This window comes from Tamandua tetradactyla, chromosome X (assembly GCF_023851605.1).
Source record: "Tamandua tetradactyla isolate mTamTet1 chromosome X, mTamTet1.pri, whole genome shotgun sequence".
NCBI classification, from domain to species: domain Eukaryota; kingdom Metazoa; phylum Chordata; class Mammalia; order Pilosa; family Myrmecophagidae; genus Tamandua; species Tamandua tetradactyla.
In genome coordinates, this window is record NC_135353.1 from 92,515,600 (window position 1) to 92,536,532 (window position 20,933).

Here is a 20,933-nt window from a genome sequence, read left to right on the forward strand (position 1 = left end):
CTGAAACACTGTCGCACCACCCAGCACCACGCTATTTTAATCACTATAGCTTCACTAGATGTTTCAAAGTCAGGTAGTTTGAGACCTTCCAGTTCATTTTTCTTTCTCAAGATATTTTTAGCTATTCAGAGCACCCTACTGTTCCAAATAAATTTGCTTATTGGTTTTCCTATTTCTGCATAGGAAGTTTTTGGGATTTTAATTGGTATTGCATTGAATCTATAAATGAATGTAGGTACAACTGACATCTTAACTATATTTATTCTTCCAATCCATCAACACGGTATACCCTTCCATTTATTTAGGTCTTCTGTGATTTCTTTCAGCAATTTCTTGTCGGTTTCTGTGTATAGGCCTTTTGTATGCTTAAATTTATTCCTAAATATTTTATTATCTTGGTTGGAATTTTAAATGGAATTTTTTCTTGATTTCCTCAAATTGCTTATTACTAGTGTATAGAGACATTACTGATTTTTTAGTATTGATCTTGTACCCTGCAAGTTTGCTGTACTCATTTATTAGCTGTAGTAACTTAGCTGTGGATTTTTCAGGGTTTGCGACCTATGGCATCATATCATATGCAAACACTGAGAGTTATACTTTTTCCTTTCAAATCTGGATGGCTTGTATTTCTTTTGCTAGTCTAATTTCTCTGGCTAGAACTTTCAACACAATATTGAATAACAGTGGTGACAGTGGACATCCTTGTCTTGTTCCTGATCTTAAGGGGAAAGCTTTCAGTCTTTCCCCACTGTAGATGATGTTAGCTGTGGGTTTTTCATAATATACCCTTTATCATGTTGAGGAAATTCCCTTCTATTCCTATCCTTTGAAGTGTTTTCATCAAGAAAGGATACTGAATTTTGTCAAATGCCTTTTCTGTATCAATTGAGATGATCATGTGTTTTTTTCTGCCTTGATTTGTTGATATGTTGTTTTACATTAATTGATTTTGTTATGTTAAACTATCCTTGCAGACCTGGAATAAAAAATCCCACTTGGTCATGGTGCATATTCATTTTAATGTGCAGTTGAATTTGATTTGTAAGAATTTTGTTGAGGATTTTTGCATCTATATTCATTAGAGGGATTGATCTGTAATTTTCTTTTCTTGTAGTATCTTTGCCTAGTTTTGGTGAGGGTGATGTTGGCTTCTTAGAATGAGTTAAGTAGCCTTTCCTCCTGTTCAATTTTTTTTGAAGAGTTTGAGCAGGATTGGCACTATTTCTTTCTTGAGTGTTTGATAGAGTTCACTTATGAAGTCATCTAGTACTGGACTTTTCTTTTTGAGGAGCTTATTTTTTTTAAACTTTTTTTTATTGTATAATATAACAAACATACAAAGTAAAGAAAGAAAAAAACAATAGTTTTCAAAGCACTCTTTAACAAGTACTTACAGACAGATTCCAGGAGTTTGTCATGGGATATCATAACATCAGCTCAGATTTTTCCTTCTAGCTGTTCCAGAACATTGGAGGCTAGAAGAAATACATATATATATTTTTTTATTGTTTTTTGTATTGTAAAATATAACATATATACAAAAAAGCAATAAATTTCCAAGTACATTTTAGCAAGCAAATACAGAACTGATTTTAAAGTTTGGTATGGGTTACAGTCCCATGATTTTTTCATTTTTTTCTTCTAGCTGCTCCAAGACACTTGAGACCAACAGAAATATCAAGATAATGATTCAGCAGTCAAACTCATTGGTTAAATCCTATCTTCTCTGTTATACTGCTCCTTCTCTTTAAATAACATATATACATAAAGCAATAAATGTCCAAGTACATCGCAACAATTAGTTGTAGCACAGATTTCAGAGTTTGGTATGGGTTACAATTCCACAGTTTTAGGTTTTTATTTCTAGCTGCTCTAAGGTACTGGAGGCTAAAATAAATATCATTATAATGTGTTGATTCCATTTTTATTTAAAATTTTGGCATTTTGTTCATCATGTTTTTTGTTGCATTTTTATTTTTAAAAATATTGCATTCAGTATTTGTTGTACAGCTCTGTGGTTGCTAAACTAAATAATCTAAGCCTGCTCTGGGTATGTGCTGGCAGGCTTTTTCTTGTACAGGTCCCTACCACTCTCACTGGTGGGGAGAGGAAATGGGCCAAGATGGGAAGAAAGGTGTGTCCAGAACCTTCCAGAGGCAGGTCTTTGGACCCTTAGACCTGACAGTCAAGCACACTTTGCGTCCACACTGGTATTGATACTGACAGGAGTTCTTATTTGGAGTCCTTTGACCATATTCTGGAGTCCAAGGGAATAAACTAGATCTTTACTGACCCTAACTTAACATCCAAGTATCAACATAGGCACCAAATCACAGTAGTAGAAAGAGAACCTGGACTTTGTCACCAATAGAAACCAATATATATTTTTTAAACTTTTTTTACTGTATAGTATAGCATATATACAAAGCAAAGAAATAGTTTTCAAAGCACTCTTCAACAAGTAGTTACAGGAAAGCTCCAAGAATTAGTCATGGGTTACTTGATGACCCTCCTGCATTTTTCCTTCTAGCTGCTTCAGTACGTAGGAGGCTAGAGGGCTTAAATATTTTTTATCATCACAATAGAATTTTTTCCTTCTTTTTTTGTGAATAATACATATATACAAAAAACTATACATTTCCAAGCACAGTACAACAATTAGTTGTAGAATATATTTCAGACTTTGACATGGGTTAGAATTTCACAATTTTAGGTTTTTACTTTTAGCTGCTCTAAGATACTGGAGACTAAAAGAGATATCAATTTAATGATTCAGCATTCATATCCATTTGTTAAATCCTATCTTCTCTGTATAACTCCACCGTCACCTTTCATCTTTGCATACCTCTCTTTAGGGGTGTTTGGGCTATAGCAATTCTAAATTTTTGATATTGGAAGGATGTGTCATTAATATGGGTAGGGAGATGTAATTATCTGATGTTCTGGAGAGGCTGGGATAAGTTTCAGGATGTATCTGGACCAGGGAACCCATCTGGAGGTTGCAGATTTCTGGAAAGTTACTCTAGTGCCTGGAACACTTATGGAATCTTATATATTGCCCTAAGTGTTCTTTAGGACTGGCTGAAATGGTCTTGGTTGGGGGTTGGCAGGTTATGATAGGAAGCAAGGTCTAACTGAAGCTTGTGTACAATCAACCTCAAGAGTAGCCTCTCGACTCTATTTGAACTCTCTCTGCCACTGATACTTTGTTAATTACACTTCTTTTCCCCCTTTTGGTCAGGATGGAATTGTTGATCCCACGGTGCCAGGTCTGGATTCATCCCTGGGAGTCATCTCCCAAGTTGCCAGGGAGACTTTCACCCTTGGATGTCATGTCCCACATAGGGGGGAGGGCAATGATTTCACTTGCAGAGTTGGACTTAGAGAGACTGAGGCCACATCTGGGCAAGAACAGAGGTCCCCCAGAAGTAACTTTTAGGCATGCCTATAGGTAGTCTAAGCTTCTCTGCTACATACCTGAGCTTCACAAGAGTAAGCCTCAGGATTGAGGCCTATTGATCTGGGTGTCCCTAAAGTTTGACACGGTATCAGAGATTCCCTGATGGTAAAGTTTAATAGCTCCATATTCTTTCTCACCTACCAGAGGACTTTGCCAATACTTTTTGATTATCTGGTTAATATACTCTAGGATGTTTCCAGGCATTATAGCAATCTATATAGGATTAAAGGACCTCTTTCTTAGTCTATCTCCCTGTGTTTCAGTAGTTCGAATGAGCTATACAGACAGGTTGAATTAGATTATACACTACAGAAAATTTCAGTTCCAGACCAAATGAACCTTTCTTCATTGGTCTCAAAGAGTATGAAACCACACATTTTTTTAAACTTTTTTTTATCATATAGTATAACATATACACAAAGCAAAGAAATAAAAAAGCAATAGTTTTCAAAGTACTCTTCAAGGAGTGGTTACAGGACAGATCCCAGAATTTGTCATAGGCTACCATATGATCCTCTCATATTTTTCCTTCAAGCTGCTTCAGAATATAGGAGGCTAGAGGGCTTAAATACTTTTTTTATATCATCACAATCGATTTTTTTCCCTTTATTTTTAACTTTTTTATTAATTAAAAAAATTAACAAACAAAACATTAAGATATCATTCCATTCTACATATACAATCAGTAATTCTTAATATCATCACATAGTTGCATATTCATCATTTCTTAGAACATTTGCATCGATTTAGAAAAAGAAATAAAAAGACAACAGAAAAAGAAATAAAATGATAACAGAGAAAAAAAAGATTATACATACCATACTGCTTACCCCTCGCTTTCATTTACCACTAGCATTTCAAACTAAATTTATTTTAACATTTGTTCCCCCTATTATTTATTTTTATTCCATATGTTCTACTCTTCTGTTGATATAGTAGCTAAAAGGAGCATCAAACACAAGGTTTTCACATTCACAGAGTCTCATTGTGAAAGCTATATCATTGTTCAATCATCATCAAGAAACATGGCTACTGGAACACAGCTCTACATTTTCAGGCAGTTCCCTCCAGCCTCTCCGTTACATCTTGAACAACACGGTGATATCTACTTAATGCATAAGAATAACCTCCAGGATAACCTCTCAACTCTGTTTGGAATCTCTCAGCCATTGACACTTAGTCTCATTTCACTCTTCCCCCTTTGGTCGAGAAGGTTCTCTCAAACCCCTGATGTTAATTCTCAGCTCATTCTAGGGTTTTTCTCAACCCCTTGATGCTGAGTCTCAGCTCATTCCAGGATCTCTGTCCCACGTTGCCAGGAAGGTCCACACCCCTGGGAGTCATGTCCCACGCAGAGAGGGGGAGGGTGGTGAGACTGCTCTCATGTTGGCTGGAGAGAGAGGCCACATCTGAGCAACAAAAGAGGCTCTCCTGGGGGTGACTCTTAGGCCTAAATTTTAAGTAGACTTGACCTATCCTTTGTGGGGTTAAGTTTCATATGAACAAACCCCAAGACTGGGGGTTCAGCCTATAGCTTTGGTTGTCCACACTGCTTGTGAGAATATCAAGAATTCAACTTGGGGAGCTTGAATTTCTCCCCACTCTCACCATTCCCTGAAGGGGGCTTGCAAATACTTTTCCAGTCACTGATCAAATCACTTTGCAATTCATCGGGGCATCACTCTAGACAAACCAACAAAATCTCATGTGCTACCTGAGATTCCAAGTACTTATGACATTCAATCAAACTATCTACATGAGTTATATTAGGAAATGCTCTAGTCAAAATATAAATTTTGTAACAAATAAACATTTTTTGCTTTAGTCTCACACATAAGGTGACATTTTAAAGTATTAATTATCATCTATTTTCAGCACCCTGCAATAATGGCATTCCTTTGTTCTTCCTCATGCAAAAACATTTTTAAAATTTGTACATTGTACATTTCACTATTATTATACACTCTAGGCATTCCTAGATTATATCATCTCGATCTTTACCATCTATCTTTCTTTCTGATTTCATTTATATCCCCAGCCCTCCTACCTCTATTATTCTCATATGCAGCTTCATTCAGTGTTTTAACATAATTACATTACAGTTAGGTAGTATTGTGCTGTCCATTTCTGAGTTTTTATATTCAGTTCTGTTGCACAATCTGTATCCCTTCAGCTCCAATTTCCCAATATCTCACCCTATTTCTATCTCCTGATGGTCTCTGTTACCAAGGAAATATTCCAAGTTTATTCACTAATGTCAGTTCATATCAGTGAGACCGTACAGTATTTGACCTTTTGTTTCTGGCTAATCACACTCAGCATAATGTCCTTAAGGTCCATTCATGTTGTTACATACTTCATAACTTTATTCTGTCTTACAGCTGCATAATATTCCATCTTATGTAAATGTCACAGTTTGTTTAGTCAACTCTCTGTTGATGGATCCTTTTTTTGTGAACAATAACATATATACAAAAAAGCTAATAAATTTCAAAGCACAGCACAGTAATTCAGACTTTGACATGGGTTACAGTTCCATAATTTTAAGTTTTTACTTCTAGCTGCTCTAAAATATTGGACACTAAAAGAAATATCAATTTAATGATTCAGCAGTCATATTCATTTAAGTCCTATCTTCTATGTATAACACCACCATCACTTTTGATCCTTCTATACCTTTCTTTGGGGCTGTTTGGACTATGGCATTCTAAATTTTTGATATTGGAAGGGCCTGTCACTAATATGGGATAGGGAGATCGAATTATCTGATGTTCTGGAGAGGCTGGGCTAGGTTTCAGGGCTTATCTGGACCAGGGACCTATCTGGAGGGTGTAGGTTTCTAAAAGTTACTCTAGTGCTTGGAACCCTTCTGGAATCTTATATATTGCCCTAGGTGTTCTTTAGGACTAGCTGGAATCATCCTGGTTGGGGGTTGGCAGGTTATGATAAGAGCAACCTCCAGAGTAGCCTCTCAACTCTGTTTGAACTCTCTCTGCCACTGATATTTCATATGTATTTTTATCATCACTTTTTTTCATTTTTGTGAGAAATAACATATATATATATATAAAAGCAATAAATTTCACAGCACAGCACAACAATCAGCTGTAGAAAAGATTTCAGAGTTTGGATGGGTTACAATTTCACAATTCTCAGATTTTTACTCCTAGCTGCTCTAAGATACTGGAGACTAAAAGAAATATCAGTATAATGATTCAGCAATCATACTCATTTGTTAAACCCTACATTATCTGTACAACTCCATCATCACCCTTGATCTTTTACTTTGGGAGCTTGTTGATGACTCATTCAATCTCTTTACTTGTGATTGGACTGTTGAAGGTCATCTATTTCTTCTCGAGTCAATGTTGGTTGTTCCCGCCTTTTAGGAAGTTGTTGGTTTCATCTACATTGTCGAGTTCATTAGCATATAGTTGCTCATAGTATTCTCTCATTACCTCCTTTATTTCTGCATGGTCAGTGGTTATGTCTCCTCTCCCATTTCTGATTTTATCTACTTGTATCCTCTGTCTTTTTCTTTTTGTCAACCTTGCTAAGGGTCCATCAATTTTATAGATTTTCTCAAGAAATAACTTCTGGTTTTGTTGATTTTCTTGATTGTTTTCATGTTCTCAATTTCATTTATTTCTGCTCTAATCTTCATTATTTCTTTCCTTTTGCTTACTTTGGGGTTAGTTTGCCATTCTTTCTCTAGCTCTCCCAAGTGAATAGTTAATTCCTCAATTTTTGCTCTGTCTTCTTTTTTGATATGGACATTTAAGGCAGTAAATTTCCCCTCTTACATTGGTTTTACTGCATCCCATAGATTTTGATATATTGTGCTTTCACTTTCATTTGCCTTAAGATATTTACTTATTTCTCTTGTAATTTCTTCCTTGACCACTGGATGTTTAAGAGTGTGTTGTTTAGCCTCCACATATATGTGAATTTTCTGTCCCTCTGCCTGTTACTGATTTTCAACTTCATTCCTTTATGATCCAAGAAAGTGTTTTGCATGATTTCAATCTTTCTCAATTTATTGAGACTTGTTTTGTGACCCAGCAATTGGTGTATCCTTGAGAGTGATCCATGAGCAATTGAGAAAAAGGTGTATCCTGCTGTTGTGACCAACCCAAGTGTTTTAGTTTTATTGCTAATTAACATTCACTGTCACATCCTCCTAGGATTTTCTGTTTTATTTGTGTATTTCAGTCTTTAAATGGAAATTAATTTTGGTGTAATGTCTAAGAGGAGGTCAAAATTCCCCTCAAATGGTTACCCAATTGTCATGGTCAGGTTCGTGTGTCAACTTGGCCAAGTGGTGGTATCTGTTTGTCTGGTTGGGCAAATGCTGGCCTGTCTGTTGCAATGAGGACATTTCATAGAATTAAATCATGAGCACATCAGCTGCATCCACAGCTGATTCCATTTGTGATCAACCAGGGGGAGTGTCTTCTGCAATAAGTGATGTTTAATCTAATCACTGGCAGCCTTCTAAGGAGGATTCAGAAGAGACAGGCTCTTCTTCCAGCTTCAGCCTGCGAGCCTCTCCTGTGGAGTTTATCCAGACCCTCCATCAGAATTGTCGGCTTCACAGCCTGCCCTGTGGATTTTGGACTCTGCATTCCCACAGTCACGTGAGACACTTTTATAAATTTTATATTTGCGAGTGTTCCCTGCTGATTCTGTTTCTCTAGAGAACCCTAACTAATACACCAATTATCCCAATGCCACTTATTGATTTCCCCATTGATTTCCAATGTTGCTCTTGTTATATACTAAATTCTTATGTATGTTTAATTTTCTGTTTCTGGGGCTTTCTGTTCTGTTGCAAGGATCTGTTTGTTCCAGTTTCAACATAAGAGTTTTAAATAATTAGAACATTCGAAGACAGTTTAATATCTTGCATGGTAATTAGCATCATTATCCTTTTTGTGATGGATTTTATAAAAATTAATGACATACTTGAAAAGTGTGGTCAAAGCAACCTGTTTTTTCAGCCTCATCCAACTTTTATTGCTTATTTTACAGTTTACTTGTTCTTATTCAGGTACAGCAAATTAAAAGTAAATGCTTTGTATATAATAGTTGAAGAGTGATAGTTCATTTTTATTCCTCTTTGCTATTTAATGTTTTTACATTAGTTGTTTGAGGTATTGTTTGTTCTTGGAACTAAAATTGTAAGATGGATTTTTCTTTATGAAAAAACTATAGTATTTTAGGCAGTCCTTGATTTATTTAAAGATTATTTTTGGCACGGTTGATGATGATTGCTTTGATGAGGAAAAAAAGCATTCCAATTACAAACCATCTTTTCAGAATCTAATTTAGACTCCTGCACCAAGACCATATTTAAATCATCCTATGACTGAAAAGTAGCTGACACATTTGCAATGTCAAACAGTTGAATCCTGCTTCTTTCTACCTTCCTGAAATAAATATTAGCCTCTTTGTCTGAGGCAATAAAAATTTCACTCATAGTAAAAACATGTTATTTCCTTCAGTCTGTCATTGACATATTTGCAGTTGCTCAGCCACTGGTGGAAAGACATAGTAACTTGAGGAATATTTCTCAATTTCTGGGGAACATGTCTGCACCTGTGTTCACTGCAGGATATCAATATTTTTCAGGCATTCTCCACAGTACCCCTTTAGCTAGTTTTACTTCATGCCTTTTGCTAACATTGCCCTATTAAGTTAATGTTTTTGAGGCTTTTGTTAGCTCTGGACTCAAACCTGAATTCGCTGTATGAGCTTTGGTAAGTTTGAGCTTTAGATTCCTTCATTATAAAAGGAGGCTAACACCCAAGTTATTTCACAGGATTATTGTCAGATTCATGTATTTGAAAGTTTCATAAACTATGAATCACTGTGGAATCTGAAGTATCTGTATTCTCCTTGCAGGACAACTCATTTATAAAGAGGCTGTGACAACCCCACAGGTCAGAAAAATGTAAAGGCAGTAAAGCACTTTGCCTTTCCTTAATTTGAATAGTCTGTTCTTTTTTGACTTTATTAATATGTCTTAAGTATTGCCTCCTCATCTTTTAGAAATGGTCAAGTGAAAAGAACAGTTAGGTTTTAATTGTTTAATTTAGTTAGATGACGCTGTCATCTGGGATCTTAGTTCTCTGTTTATATAATAACAGTTGTCAGCTGAAAGAGATTAGACAGTATTTTGAGAACAAGTGAAGTAATAAGATTAATTTTCTTTTAAAGGCTTATACAATTTAAAATATGAGGATGATTATATAAAATAGTAAGTAGCTGATGTTTTCCCCTCTTGTTTTTAATTTTCAGGTGGTACTGATTTTAAATATAAGCAAATGGATAAGAAAAATTAAAACGATTTGAAGTTATTATACAGAAACCTTAAAGACAGCTAGTTAAAAACTTTGCATGGCTAGAAATTACCCATTTGTTTAACAAAACAGGGGTGTTTTTACATATCTGGTATAACAGAACTGGGTGATTTTTGGCTGTTTATATGTTTGAATTTATCACTGGGCTTCCTTATTGAATTATTTTAATTTTGGTAACTTTTCCCCTAATTTCTGTATATTCCCTATAATTTTTTACTCCTTTATTTCTCCTTAAAATGGAGTGGCTTTCGTCTTTTAAAACTTATTATAATGACATGCTTTACCCCTACAAAAAGTATAGGTTATAATATTATAACACATATAAAGAAATTAAACAATATATATTCAGTTGAAGTCCCCTTTTGTGCTCCTCCCCAAAAGCACCCATTCCTTCCTCCCCCATCTCTCCTGAATTTGGAATTTATCATCCCTATGCAAATCTTTACACTTTGACTAATAGTACTAAATATTTATGCATACCAAACAATATATGGAATTGTTCTATGTTTTAAAACTTTTGTTTCCTATTATCCTGAATTTTTTTTTCAACTATGTTTCTGAGATTTATCCTTGCTGCTACATGTGCTTCCATGTGGTAGTTAGATTCAGGTGTCAATTTGGCCACGTGAAGGTGCCTCGTTCTATTGCTGTGAACATGAGCCAATGGTACATGAACCTCACCTGTTGCTTATTACATCTGCAGTCAGCTAGGAGGCATGCCTGCTGTAATGAATGATGTTTGATTTAATTGGCTGGTGCTTAAATGAGAGAGCTCAACGTAGCACAGCCCAAACAACTCAGCATACCTCATCTCAGCACTTGCAGCTCAGCCCAGGCCTATGGAGATGCAGAAAGGAATCACCCCGGGGAAAGCTGCTGGAACCCAGAGGCCTGGAGAGAAGGCCAACAGAGATTACCTTGTGCCTTCCCATGTAAGAAAGTACCTCAGTCAAAAGTTAGCTGCCTTTCCTCTGAAGAACTATAAATTAACTAAATAAATCCCCTTTTATTGAAAGCCAATGCATTTCTGGTGTGTTGTATTCCGGTACCTAGCAACTGAGAACAGATTTGGTACCTGAAAGTGGGGTGCTGCTGCTGTTTGCAAATACCAAACATGTTGGAATGGCTTTTTTGGATGGCTAAGGGGAAGATTTTGGAGGAACTGTGAATAGAATGATGGAAAAGTCCTGGAGTGTTTGAAGAGACTGCTGGTGTAAATGGAACTACTGCCAATCTGGACAAAAGGGGACACAAAAGGGACAAATTGGAGTTTGCAGAGTTAGAACCATGGAAGCTCGGGTCTGAAGCCAAGAGACCTCAGCCAGGGAAGTGGACCCACCCATATACATGGAGAGGGTGAGTTTACCCTGAAGGGTGAGGATCAGTCTCCCACCTTGTTGCAGCGGAAGAGTCATGCAGCCTCAGGCCTTGGAGAAGGTACAGCATGCTCCTTGGGAGACTGGGGAGAGCCTGGCTGCCACCACACGGAGGGGTTGAGCATGTGTCCCAGAAATGGCAGAGAGCCCCGGTGTGCCCCAATGCCTAGAGAGAGTGGAGCTGAGAAAAAGGCAGTCTCCTCAATGCCCCCCAAGGTTGATCTGGAAAGAGGTGGGCCATTGCATAGGCCCTTGGAAAGGGTGGGACTGCCACTTTCTAAAGCTGAAGGATAAATGACTTTCAGACTTTGAAATCCAACGGTCTTTGCCCTGCAGGTTTTCAGAACTGTTTGGGTCTTATGATCCTTGTGTTCCTTCCAATTTCTCCGTATGGAAATGAAAACCTGTATCCTGTAAATGCCCTCCTTTGCGTATTGGCTCCAGATAACTTGTTTAGAGATTCATAGGGCCACAGCCAAAAGAGAACTTGTTGCACTTTAATATTGTTTAAGGTGATGCATGTAATTGCCAAGTTGACAAGGGGTAGACATGTGGTAGTTAGATTCAGGTGTCAACTTGGCCATGTGAAGGTGCCTAGTTCTACTGCTGTGAACATGAGCGATGGTACATGAACCTCACCTGTTGCTCATTAAATATGCAATTGGCTAGGAGGCATGCCTGCTGTAATGAATGTTTGATTTAATTGGCTGCTGCTTAAATGAGAGAGCTCAACATAGCACAGCCCAAGCATCTCCGATACCTCATTTCAGCACTCGCAGCTCAGCCCAGGCCTTTGGAGATGCAGAAAGGAATCACCCTGGGAAAAGTTGTTGGAACCCAGAGGCCTGGAGAGAAGGCCAGCAGAGATTGCCTTGTGCCTTCCCACATAAGAAAGAATCTCAGGCGAAAGTTAGCTGCCTTTCCTCTGAAGAACTATACATTAACTAAATAAATCCTTTTATTGAAAGCCAATCCATCTCTGCTGTGTTGCATTCTGGCAGCCAGCAAACAATAACACTCCGGTTCAGGGTTTCTCAACCTTTACACTATTCACCTGTTGGGCTGGCTAATTCTTTGCTGTGGGAGGCTTTCTTGTGCATTGTAGGAAGTAGCAGCATCCTTGCTCTCTACCTGCTAGATGCCACTAACAACCCTCCCCCACACCTACCAGTACCCAAGTTCTGGCAACCAAAAATGTTTCCAGACATTGCCACGTGTTTCCTGAAGGGTGAAATCTTCCCTCTCTCCAGTGATACCAGTGCTGTACTTTACTCATTTTACCTGCTTTATTATGTTCTACTATAGATCCACCACAGTCTATTTTCCTACTGATGGGCCTTTTGGTTATCTCCCAAGTTTAATTATTAGAAACAGTGTTGCCATGAGCATTCTTGTTCATGTTTCCTTATTCACATATATGAAACTTTCTCTCACTCTGGGGTGTATATCTAGCAATGAAAATGTTGAGCTGTAGTATATACATATTTTCAGTGCTATCTGATATTGGCCAAACCATCCAAAATGGTTGTACTAATTTATACTTTCATCAACTGTCTAAGAGGGAGCCTGTTGTTCCACATCCTCCTCAACTCTTGGTATTAACAGATTTTGAAATTTCTGTGTACCTAATTTGTGTAAATGATATTAATTTTTGTGGTTTTAAATGTGCATTTCTCTGATTACCACAATGATTAAAAATTGTCCACATAGAATTGCAAACCAAACAAAAATTATATTTTACACTATCATAACTTTGTAAAAATCAGAAATCTTTCCCAAATTATAAGGACTAATTATTTTAGGGAATGTGATGGTTTGAAACTGTATCTACCCTACAAAATCATGTTCTTAAAGTTAATCTATTCCCATCATTGTAAAACTATTTTAAGTAGGTTCGCATCAGGTTACTTCAATTAAGGCATGGTCAAGCATGGGTCTTAATCCTGTTACTGGACTATTTCTAAGAGAATGAAATTCAGACAAAGAGAGACAAAGCCATGGAAGGAAGAAGCTGAAATCAAGAAAACCTGAAAGAGAAGAGAGAGATCAGCAGTCACAGCCATGTGCCTTGTCACATGACAGAGGACCCAAGGATTGCTGGCAGCCAGTGTTCAGGAAGAAAGCATCACCCTGATGATGCCTTGATTTGGATATTTTCACAGTTTCAAAACTGTAAGCTTGCAAGCTAATAATTGCCCATTGTTAAAAGCCAACCCATTTTATGGTATGTGCTTTCAGCAGCCTAGTAAACTAAAACAGATTTCGGTACTAGGATAATAGGGTGCTAGTATTGCACATACCAGAAGTACTGAAATGGCTTTTTAATTGGGTAAGGGAAAGAGCCTGGAAGAATTGTGAGGTACTTGATAGAAAAGGCCCAGATTGTTTTGAAGACACTATTGGTAGAAATATGAATGCTAAAGCTTCTTCTGATGAGGCCTTAGAAAAAATGATAAATGTGTCATTGTAACTGGAAGAAAGGCACCCCTTGTTTTAAAGTGGCAGAGAACTTTGAAAACTTAAGTCCTAATGTTAAATAGAAGGCAGAATTTGAAAGTGATGAGCTTGGACATTTATCTGAGATTTCCCACCTAAATATGTAAATTACAACCTGGATTCTCCTTGCACCTTATAGTAAAATGCAAGAGCAAAGGGATGAGCTGAGAACCGAACTTCTGGGAACAAACCAGAAACTGATGGTTTGGAAAATTCGGAGGTTCTGGAAAATAAGTCCTGGAGAGTAGTGCTCCATGTGAGGTTTTAGCTGACCATAGACCTATTCAGCCATTTCAGTGTAAGTCAAAATTGGAAATGCAGTTATCCAGAAAGCATTTTTGGAAAGTCCTATTGTCTGATTATTGGGATCCCTGTCTACTTCATGCAAAACTGACAGGCTTTTTGCAAGATCTGTATGAATGGAACTACTGCTAGTCCAGACTGAAAAGCAAAGAAAAGGGACAAGTTGAAGGAAAAATTTCTTCAAAGGTAGGACTATGGAAGCTGAGGTCTAGACTGAAGATATCTTCTCTGGCCAAGAGAGCAGACTCACCCATGTATGTAGAAAGGGTGAGTGTATGGCCCAGAGCTTGGAGAGGGCGGGCCTTCCATCCTGTTCTTCAGGAAGAGAGTTACCACCCCAGTTTTCTCAGATGCTTGTAAGATTGCAGAGAGTCTGGCTGCCAACCTGATGCTTGATGAGGGTGGAGCTCAGAGTCTAGCCACCACTGATGCTTGACAAGGGTGGAGGGTGGAGCCAAGAGTCCGGCTTCACCCCAGTGCTTGAAAATGTTGGAGACGTCACCCCAGTGTTCAGGGAGAGCATGGCCACTAAACAAGCACGTGAAAAGGGTGGGACTATCATTCCAGTAGGCTTGGAGACAAAACATTGTTTAATAAATTACTCACAGACCTTGAAATCTAAGGGAGTTTGCCTGTAGGATTTCGGAATTATTTGGGATTCATGACCCCTGTTTTCCATTCAGTTTCTCCCTATAGGAATCGGAATGTTTATCCTATGACTGTCCCTTCCTTGTATCTTGGAAGCAACTAAGTTTGTTCTCTAAGTTTCACAGGTCCACAGTTGGAGGGAAATTGTGCCCCAGGACGGACTATACCTTTAACTGATTTTGATGAGACTTTGTGCTTAGCATTGTTACTGAAATAATTTAAGACTTTCAAGATATTGTAATAGCATGAATGTATTTTATATAAGGAAAGAACATGTCTTTTTAGGGTTCAGAAGATGGAGTATGGTGTTTTGAAACTGAATATACCTCAGAAAATCACATTCTTAAAGCTAATCCATCCCTGTAAGTGTAAACCTATTGTAAGCAGGTTTTCATGAAGTTACTTTTCATGGCCCAGGGTGGGTCTTAATCCTAATATGGGAGTCCATTATAGGAGAATGAATTTCAGACAGAGAGAGAAAGTCATGGGAGCAAGAAGCTGAAATCAACAAAACCCAGAAGAGAAGGGAGAGAACAGCATATGCTGCCATGTGCCCTGCCATGTGGCAAAGGATCCAAGGATCACGGAGCCAGTCTTCAAGAGGAAAGCATCTAGAGAGTTCTGGGAAGATGGTGAAACAGGACAGGTCGAGTTTACCCCAGCTCCAAGGAACAGCTAGAGAAGGGACGGGAAAGTGACTGGGACGGTGATTCCACGGTGTAAATGACTTGGGAAGGCCTTCTATACCACATAGGGGAGCCCTGGTTACAAAAGCTGAAGGACTGAGATGCAGAGAACTGGAGACTGTCCAGCTAGGGCAAACAGCCTAAGGAACCCCTTTCAAAAAGGAATCCTGGGGCCCTCAGGAATGCACAAACAGGGAGACAGGGACTACGAAGTAAGCCAAGCTGTGCTCCTCAAACACATTACCCTGATGTGTGCCAGGATTTAGGACTCCCTCCACATCCAATACACCTGATTATCTTCACCTATGCCCCCTCACTGTGCTCCAAGCGCCCCACCTCAACCCCACCCCTGCATGTCCCTGCACAACACGTACGCCACCTGCCCCAGTCCAACCCACTTCTCCCACTCAAGCGCACAGTCTCACCCCACCCGTCCTGAGACATGTGCACTGGTGCCCAGCCCCTCAACCCCCACTTAACCCTCCCTGCCCCCTGCAGGCAGTAGCTGGCACATCCAGCCTGTGGGCACTCAACTTCACACTGGGACCACACCTGCCCCCAGCCTGTAGAGTCATGCAACCCCGCTCCATCCCCCCCTCCAGCTCTTCGCACATGTACATCATTGTAAGGCCTTCCCAGATTTGAGCACATGCACGTGTGCACCCCTGCCACATCTCCCAGCTCTGGGCATGCGCTGACCTGAATATCCAGGCCACATCCACCCCAGCCTATGCAGGTGAACTCCAGCCCACTGCCCCTGAGCTCTGCACATGTGCACACCAGGGCCCCACCCCTTAGATCCGGGCACACCAGGGCCCTGCCACACAGATCTGTGCACACACAAAGGCATACCCTCCCCACCTGGCACCCATGGATCTGTGCGCCAAACTCTTGACCCCTGTAGCCCAAACCCCTGCCCGCAAATGTGCACAACCTTGCCCCACCCCCAGCACAAGAGCCCTGCACGCATACCTGGCAGGTGCTCACGTGCACATTTGTGCTACATAGCCCCCCCACACACACACATGCATCCACCACTGCCTCAACCCGCCCCACCCCGTACCTGGGCAATTGTGCCAGGGCTCTACCCACCTGACATCACCCCCCCTTACCCATGTTCTGCAATCCCCACAATCTGTTACCCACACCTATGTACTCACATATCTGCATCCTGGGCCCACTGGGCCCCTCCCCCTATGCAAGGACACACCTGTGCCCTGCGTTCCCTGTACCTCCAGCTCTCTGCCACCTACCCCACATTCTGATACCCATGACCCCCATGCTCTAAATGCCTACCCACATCCTGCCTGTGCGTCAGCCCTCAGGCATCTGATCAGCATACCCCATTTACCTCCCGCCATGCCCTATCTCTGTGTGCCCCACTGAACCCTGTCCCTGTGCTCCAAGGCCTGCCTGGGCTGCATCCCACCACCATGAGTCCCGCACTGCACCTCCAAAACCCCACACCCTTTACCCCAGGCTCACAGGCACCAACGCAGCATCCCCAACCCGTACCTATACCGGCACTGCAACTTGTCACTGCACTACTGTGCCCTGTATCCTGCTCCACATCCATCCCACAAATACAAGGCTTTAGACTACTGAAGGAAATCAACTTCCAAAGTAAATTGATCAAGATATTTAAATGCCACAAAAGCAACAGAAGATCACCAAGCATATCAAAATGCAGAAAGATACAGCTCAGGCTAATGACCAAATTAAAACACCAGAGAAGACACAGACGTTGGAACAACTAATCAAAGATGTTCATGTAACTCTACTAAATAAAATAAATGAGATGGCTAACGACATAAAAGAGATCAAGAAGACACTAGAAGAGCATACACAGGAATTTGAAAGAATAAATAGAAAAACAGCAGATATCACAGAGATTAAAGATGATGTAGACCAAATAAAAAATATAGTAGAGACACATAACAGCAGATTTGAAGAGGCAGAAGAAAGAATAAGTGAACTAGAGGGCAGGACAACTGATTTCGAACACACAAAAAGCAAATAGTAAAAAAGAAGTAAAAATTTGAATTGGATCTCAGGGAAATGATGGACAAAACAAAGAACACCAATAAAAGAATCATCAGTGTCCCAGAAGGAGAAGAGAAAAATAAAGGGCTAGGAATATTAGTTGAGGATATAATATGGGAAATCTTCCCAACCCTTATAAAGGACATGATGGGAACATCAGAGAAGCCCAATGAACTCCAAATAGAATAAATCCAAATAGGCCTTCCCCAAGACACATACAAATCAGTCTGTCAAAGCCTGAAGAGAAGCAGAAAATCCTGAAAGCAGCAAGAGAAAAACAAACTACTACATAAAAGGGAAACCACATAAGATTAATTTCAGATTACGCAACTGGCACTATGGAGAAGAGAAGGCAGTGGTATAACATATGTAAGATCCTGAAAGAGAAAGACTTCCAGCCAAGAATTCTGTACCCAGCCAAATTGGCCTTCAAAGCTGAGGGAGAGATTAAAATTTTCACAAACAAATGCTAAAATAATTTGTTAACATGAGAATGGCCCCACAAAAAATACTAAAGGAGTTCTGCCAGTTGAAAAAAAAAAAGGAGAGGGAGGTCTGGAGGAGAGCACAGAATTGAAGAGTACCAGTAAGGGTAACTTAAAGGACAAAAAGAGAAAAAGGGAAATGAATACATAGATCCGACAAATAAAATCCAAAGGATGAGATGGTGGATACAAGAACCACCTTTTCAGTAATAACGGTGAATGTTAACGGATTAAATTTACCAATTAAAAGATACAGATTGGCAGAATGGATTAAGAAATATAATCCATTGTGAGCCATTGATTGTACACCATTTATGAAATGTTTGTATGTTAAAAATGTTTGTGTTTGTATATGGTTTTTTAAGCTTTCTAATTGTATAACATAACATATATTTGTATGTTGTTTTAGCAATAAAAATATTTAAAAAAAAGAGAAGGAGGAGTTACAACAAAGAAGATAAGAGTTAACAAATGAGAAGTAGAAGCCTAAAATTGTGGAACTGTAACCCATACCAGGCTGTGAAATCTACTCTATAACTAATTGTTGCAGTGTGCTTTGAAGTTTATTGCTTTTTTGTATATAAATTATTTTTCACAATAAAAAATAAAATTAAATTTAAAAAAGAGCTTCTGTGCCTCAAAGGACTTTGTTTAAAAGGTGAAGAGGCAGCCAACTCAATGGGAGAAAATATTTGGAAACCACATATCAGACAAAGGCTTGATATCCTGTGTACATAAAGAAATTGTACAGCTCAACAACAAAAGAACAACAACCCAATTATAAAATGGGCAGAGGAAATGAATAGGAACATTTTTGAAAATCAAATACAGATGGCTAAAAAGCACATGAGGAGCTGCTCATCTTCAATGGCTATAAGAGAAATGCAAATTAGCACTACAATGAGATATCAACTCACACCTATAAGAATGGTTGCTATTAAACAAACAGGAAACTATAAATGTTGGAGAGGATGCAGAGAAACTGAAACACTTATTTTCTGTTGGGAATATAAAATGGCTCAACCACCATGGATCTCAGTTTAGCCATTCCTCAGAAAATTAAATATTGAGTTGCCCTATGACCCGGCAATACAAATGATCGGTATATACCCAGAAGAGTTAAGGGCAGTGACATGAACAGATATATGTACAGATGTTCATAGTAGTGGCACTATTCACAATTGCCAACAGATGGAAACAATCCAGGTGTCCATCAACACATGAGCAGATAAACAAAATGTGGTATATACATATGATGGAATATTATGCAGCATTTAGACAAAATGATGTCATGAAACACATGACAACATGGATGAACCTTGAGGACACAATGCCAAGTGAAGTAAGTCAGACACAAAAGGACAGATACTGTATGTTTCCATTATTATGAATCTGATAAAGCTGCCAGTGTTTTGGAGCAGCTAGAAGGAAAAACCTGAGTTGAGAGCATGGTAGCCCATGACAAACTTTGGAAACTGTTCTGTAGCTGATTGTTGAAGCATCCTTTGAAAATTCTAAATTTTTTCTTTCTTTTATTTGTGTACATATATATATATATATATATAACTAAAGAATGATTAAAAAAAACTATAGGCAGTTATAGTAATATTAGATAAAATAAATTCCTAAAATCAAAAATTTGAAATATTCAGTAACATAGCTCACTACTATAGCAAAACTGATATTTGTAATAACTTTTTATTTGATTTTTTGAGAACACACAGTTATGAAAAGAATCAAATGGTATTTAAGATATTGTTCAATATTCAGAACTAAAATAACTCTGATAACTGTATTTATAGATTTTTCCCTCCTTGCTTTAATTTTAAAGTGGTTTATGAAACATTTTATACAAACAGGCTTTATGATGACTTCTTAGATTTTTTTTTAATTTGCCTATGGATAAGGTAACTAAGATATCCATTTTAGGTGGTCAAGATTTCCATACGTTAATTGTTAAAATATTTATATCTTCATATTTTTCTGAAATAAGGAAAATATTTAATAACATAAGTCATTATTGTAACAATGCAGATATTTGTAAAAACATTCTACTTGATATTTGGTGAACATTCACAGTTTTGACAGCTGATCAAATGTTATCTAAGTTAATGTTTAATACTTAGAATGTATGAACTGTGCTATCTGAATATGTAGATTTTTCCTTGTTGTCTCATTTTTAAATTGGTTTATGAAACTTACTCCACAAACACAGTTTTACAATGATTATATGGATATTTCATTTAAATATACCTATGGTTAAGCTAAGAGATCAATTTTTGGTGGTTCTAAGTATATTGTTTGTTTCCCTAAATAAAAACAAAAATTAACAAAAGAAAGCAATAAGAAAAAAAATAAAGTGGTGTTCTAGTTTGCTAGCTGCTGGAATGCAACACACCAGAGATGGACTGGCTTTTAATAAAAGGGGATTTATTTCATAAGTTCTACAGAGGAAAGGCAGCTAACTTTCATTTGAGGTTCTTTCTTACACAGGAAGGCTCAGGGTGATCTCTGCTGGATCTCTCTGATTCTGAATCTCTCCAAGCCTCTGGGTTCCAACAACTTTCCCGGGGTGTTTTCTTTCTGCATCTCCAAAGGCCTGGGCTGAGCTGCGAATGCTGAGATGAGGTATGCTGAGCTGCTTGGGCTGTGCTATGTTTAGCTCTCTAATTTAAGTACCAGCCAATTAAATCAAACATCCTTCACTGCAGCAGGCATGCATCCTAGCTGACCGCAAATGTAATGAGCAACAGATGAGGTTCAGGTATCAATGGCTCATATCCACAGCAACATAACTAGGCACCTTCACCTGGCCAAGTTGACAACTGAATCTAACTACCACAAGTGGATTCTAGCGGAAAAAAAATATATATATATAATCCAGCTATAGGCTGCTTACAAGAGACTCATCTTAGACACAAGGATAGAAATAGATTGAAAGTGAAAGGATGGAAAAAATTTCCATGCAAGTTGTAATCAAAGGAAAGCAGAAGTAGTTATACTAATATTGGACAAAACAGACTTTAAATGTAAAGACATCATAACAGACAAAGAAGGATGCTATATATTAA

At 38.5% G+C, this 20,933-nt stretch overlaps 1 protein-coding gene across 4 annotated transcripts in view; it reads right to left on the minus strand.

Annotated features, from left to right (window-relative positions):
* ATP7A (ATPase copper transporting alpha) overlaps window positions 1-20,933 on the minus strand; it is a 320,386-nt gene that overhangs the window by 241,806 nt on the left and 57,647 nt on the right. For 3 of the 4 annotated variants that reach the window (XM_077144963.1, XM_077144964.1, XM_077144961.1), the window contains exon 2: window positions 1,398-1,478. The exons of the other annotated variant lie outside the window; for it this stretch is intronic. In XM_077144963.1, coding sequence (XP_077001078.1) covers window positions 1,398-1,421 — 24 coding nt within the window. In that variant the 5' untranslated portion in view covers window positions 1,422-1,478. The remainder of the gene's footprint in view (window positions 1-1,397; window positions 1,479-20,933) is intronic. 4 annotated transcript variants of the gene reach the window in all.